General features: G+C 32.1%; 1 protein-coding gene across 1 annotated transcript in view; it reads right to left on the reverse strand.

The window, feature by feature from the left end:
* LOC125042427 (head-specific guanylate cyclase-like) overlaps nt 1–5,000 on the reverse strand; it is an 87,453-nt gene that overhangs the window by 4,670 nt on the left and 77,783 nt on the right. Inside the window, exon 10 of the mRNA XM_047638059.1 lies at nt 4,718–4,861. Within this exon, the coding sequence (XP_047494015.1) occupies nt 4,718–4,861 (144 nt within the window). The remainder of the gene's footprint in view (nt 1–4,717; nt 4,862–5,000) is intronic.

The raw sequence follows: 5,000 nt of genomic DNA on the forward strand, positions 1-5,000 counted from the left end.
GACAAAAATATGGATTTCTGGATATTATATTTCTCTCTCTCTCTCTCTCTCTCTCTCTCTCTCTCTCTCTCTCTCTCTCTCTCTCTCTGTCTCTCTCTCTCTCTCTCTCTCTCTCTCTCTCTCTCTCTCTCCCTCTCTCTCTCTCTCTCTCTCTCTCTCTCTCTCTCTCTCTCTCTCTCTCTCTCTCTCTCTCTCTCTCTCTCTCTCTCTCTCTCTTTCTCTTTCTCTTTCTCTTTTTCTTTTCTGTTTTAGAAGAAGAGCAGTGAGAGCGATGGGCAAAATGTGATTCACTATAATAATAATGATAAGACTAATACTAGTACTGATACTAATAACGTTGCTGATGATGATAATCATAATAGTAGTAATAACAATAATAATAAACAATAAAAATAACAACGTCACCAATAATTAAAAAATAAAAAAAATAAAATTAAAACTACTAATAGTAATAGCAATAATATTGATACTGGTAACAATAATAATGATAATGATAGTGATAATGAAATAAAGATGTTAAGATGATGATGATGATGATGATGGGGATGATGATGATGATAATGATAATAATAGTAATAATAATAAAAATAAGTAAAACAGTATTGTTAAGAACATCCTCAACAATAAAAAAATTACATTTCTGTTTAATCTCACATTCATAGGCAAATCATCTGTCTGTATATATACACACAACCCTTCTCATGGGGTTCACTAATTGACGATGCACGGGTTAATTTTTACAGCACAAAACTCTACGGACTACACCTCCACATTTCATTAACCTTGGCATATATGCATCGTTAATTTTTCGAGTGTAGCGAGGCAAGTCATGGGTGGAAAATGCATGTATACATTTCATGAATTGTAATTCCGTGTTCTCATGAACAAAATTCATGAGAAAAGGATACAAAATCATGATAAGGTTGTTAATGGTGTTGAGGAAGATTAAGATGATGATGATGATAATGATACTCTACAACAGTTATAACATGAATAATGAATATAACTGCAATAATGCTAACAATAGTAATAATAACATTTAGTATAACAAAAACAAAAATGATAACAATAATAACAAAAGTAAGGATAATAATGATAATGATAATAACAACAGAAACAATAATAATAACATAATGATAAAAACGATAAAAAAATAATAGCAACAATGATAATAAAAACAATGACAATGGTGACAATAATAGTAAATACAATAATAGTAATAATAATGCTAATAAGGGCAATATTGATATTGAGAATTCTACTGCTAATATTAATATCAATACTAGTAATATTATTACTAATGCTACTATGCTACTACTATTACTAATACTAATGTTAACCCATTGCCGACGGCATGGCATGTACGTACATGCCATGTCCACTGTGAGTTTACTTGTTTAATTGTTTTAACATATAGATGGCTACACTTCCAGTGAGCCAGTTATGAATAATGCCTGTCTCGCCCGTTCACCCTTTTTATTGATTTACGAAAATATTTTACGTTATCTTATTTTACTGTTACTAATGTTTATAACATTATAGTAATTATAATGTTTATAATAAAAATAACACCCTCGATATTTATAGCACTAGGAAAAAAATACGTTTTTTCCCGCCAATTCGAGGATAGGTGAAATCAGGTAGGGTCTCAAGATCTACTAATTGACTCCTTTGTGGCTAAGCACTAGGAGAGTCATTTCAGAAAAATATAAAAAAACAAGCACAGCATTTTCCCCATTTTTTATTAATTTTCACCGGCGGTAATTATTAATACTGATACTAATAATTATGACAATAATAATGACGATAATAATAATAGTAATAATAAAACATAAAAAAAATGACAATGATAATCATAATAATGATAATGATAATAGTAATAAGAATTTTAATAAAAATTATGATAATAATGATGATCATAATAAGGCTAACGATAAAACTAATTATAACGATAGTAACAATAACAAGAACTACGACAACAAAAATTATAACAATAGCAATAATTGTAACAATAATGGTAATGATAATAATAATAGTAATAATAATAATAATAATAATAATAATGATAATAATGATAATAATGATAATAATGATAATAATAATAACAATAGAAATAGTAATAATAATAACACTAATAATAATAATAACATTAATTATAACACTAATAATACCGAAAATACTAATCCTAACAATAACAATAAGGATAACAGTATAATAATAATGATGATGATGGTAATAAGAAACAGAAAAGAAAGAGGAAAAGTGTGAAAGCAATAAACATTAAGCCTAAAAAAAGAAAAGAAATAATAATAATATAAATATAAATAAATAAATAAGTGAAAAAAAAAACATATAAAAGACAGAGACACGCCCCCTTTACATCGGCGAATTTTGGTAATAACTGCATAAGACGTAAGTAGAATACTGCTGGAAAGTCTGGGGTATTTTTCAGAATACTTATGAGCAAGATTTACATAATAAGTTGATGACTATACATGGCCGCGCGTGGAACGATTAATTACGAAAAAAAAAAAAAAATCTGAAAAACAGTGAGGCAGAAATTGAGGTCAAGAATAAAAGCGGGAAAAATAAGAGAGAGGTTCGAAATAAGGTTTGAAATATGACGAAGGAGGAGGAACTAAAAAGTAAGATTAAGGACAACTTTTTTTGAAGTAGGCGAAAGCGAAAATGAAAAAAATAAGAAAGAATTCCTGTAACAAAATTAGCAATCTGGAAAGTAAATAGAGCAGGTATATAAGGCAGACTGACTGACAAATATATTATAGATGGACGACTAATGAGAAAGAGACAGATAGATAGATTATATATAGACGACTAGTGAGAACGAAGGAGAGATTAGATATGATAGAGGAAGAATAAGGCCGTAACAAACAAGCACACAAAGCAATTGAAAGTCTCCTGTATTCCCCAAACATTAAAATTGTTGAAAATGCAGGAAACCAAAGAAAAAAAAAAAACGAAAAAGGAAAAACAAGGGGGGAAAAGATATAAATGAAGTAACAGAAGAAAGTGTAAATGAAAACAGCAAATAAAGAAAATGAAAAGATGAAAAAAAAGTCAGCCAAGAAAAAAATATAGCCTTAAAAAAAGGATGTACACGAAAATTCAATTATCAAAGAATCACATTTCATGGAAGGATCATTAGGGTATTGATATAAAAGGGTTAAGCAAGGATCCCAGGTGGAGATATTTGGAAATAGTTAAATAACAACAACAACAAAATTATTAATGATAAAAAGCAATTAAATTCTTCGTGATTAAATAATTGAACAGGACTCAATAACAAATCAATTAATTCAGGATTTCAATAATCAAGCAACAAATGGGATTATTAAGGATCTTAGATACTTAAAAAAACAATTAATTGGCACACAGATCAGGATTTCAGGAGAGTCTAAATGGAAAGTTAAGAGCGAAATGTCCTCCCCAACTCAGGGTAGTATTCATAATAATAGGTTGCTGTTTTAAACACGTGACTTGCTATCGCAATTATATATTATCAAACTCAGTTCAATATCATTATCATTGTAATGGTAATCATCATTATCATCATCATTGTGGTGACTATTAATCATCACTCTTATTATCATTATCATTATTGCGACTGAGGAGCAAGGGAGAAAAGTCGAAAGAGGGACAGGGGGAGAACTGGAAGAGGAGTAGACAGGAAGAGGCGTACGGGGGGATAAAGGAAGAAGAGGAAGGAGAGGAAGAAGGGGTGGAAGAGGAGCTAAAAGAAGATGATGGAATGAAGAACGATAATGATGATGAAGCAGAATCTAAGATAAATAATAAATAAAAGGTCAAGTGGAATAACAGGACGAAGAAAAGGAGAAAATGAGGGGAAGGCGAGTTTAACGAAGCAAAAAGAAAGAAAAAAATCTAAAAAAGATAGAAAAACAACAGTAAATAAAAGACAATAAAAACATGAACATACGAGGAAGAGCAAAAGCAAAAATATATAATGTTATCTACACCATAAACTAAAACAAATTTGTGTTCGGCCTTATAACCACTTTTAAGGAGACAGAAAAGCCTATACCATATATTGACAGCTTTAAATCATCTGTGACCTATGACGTCAGCAGTTGTGTTTCTATCTTTTTTGATATTTGTTAAGGAGGAATTTCGTCTCTTTGGTTGTATTACATTTGTTTCTAGCCATCATAGCCTCAAATAAGGATATATATACATATATATATATATATATATATATATATATATATATATATATAGAGAGAGAGAGAGAGAGAGAGAGAGAGAGAGAGAGAGAGAGAGAGAGAGAGAGAGGAAGAGAGAGTGAGAGAGAGAGAGAGTGTGAAAGAGAGAGAGAGAGAAAGAGAGAGAGAGAGTATAAAGCTATCATATTATCTTCTCTTCGAAAATCAATTCGAGAAAGCTCCCGATGGCCTTTCTCTCTCTCTCTCTCTCTCTCTCTCTCTCTCTCTCTCTCTCTCTCTCCTCTGTTTCCCTCCCTCTCTTTCTTATTGCAATCCTCCCTCCCTTCCATAATCATCCCCTCTCTTTCACCCTCACCTCCTTCCCTCCCTCCCCCCCCCCCCCCAAACAAAAGAAAACGACACCGCTGCTCTCAATATCTGACAGTATGCCGATAAAGAAAAATAATAATAATAAAAAAAACAAAAACAAACAACGACATTCCCCAGCAATCAGGTCGTCCCACACTGCTCCTTACCTGTATTCGACGACCGTCGTGGGTCGTGTGAGACGTGCACGAGGACATCATTTTGAGCGCCATCCAAGCCACCTGGTGAGCGTGCCACGAACTACGCCGGTGGAGGTTGCCAGCTACGCAATATGCATCGCCGATTGTTTCTACCTGGGAGGACATTCGCTTCAGTATTAGACATTTATTTTTTCTCAAAGCTGAGTTGCTGTTAAAATAGGATAAGAAAGCGAGAAAAGAAAAAGAAAAAGAAATGTTGGTAGAGCCAGAGGGAAAATACAGAAAGAGGGAG

Source organism: Penaeus chinensis, chromosome 32, assembly GCF_019202785.1.
Source record: "Penaeus chinensis breed Huanghai No. 1 chromosome 32, ASM1920278v2, whole genome shotgun sequence".
NCBI lineage: Eukaryota > Metazoa > Arthropoda > Malacostraca > Decapoda > Penaeidae > Penaeus > Penaeus chinensis.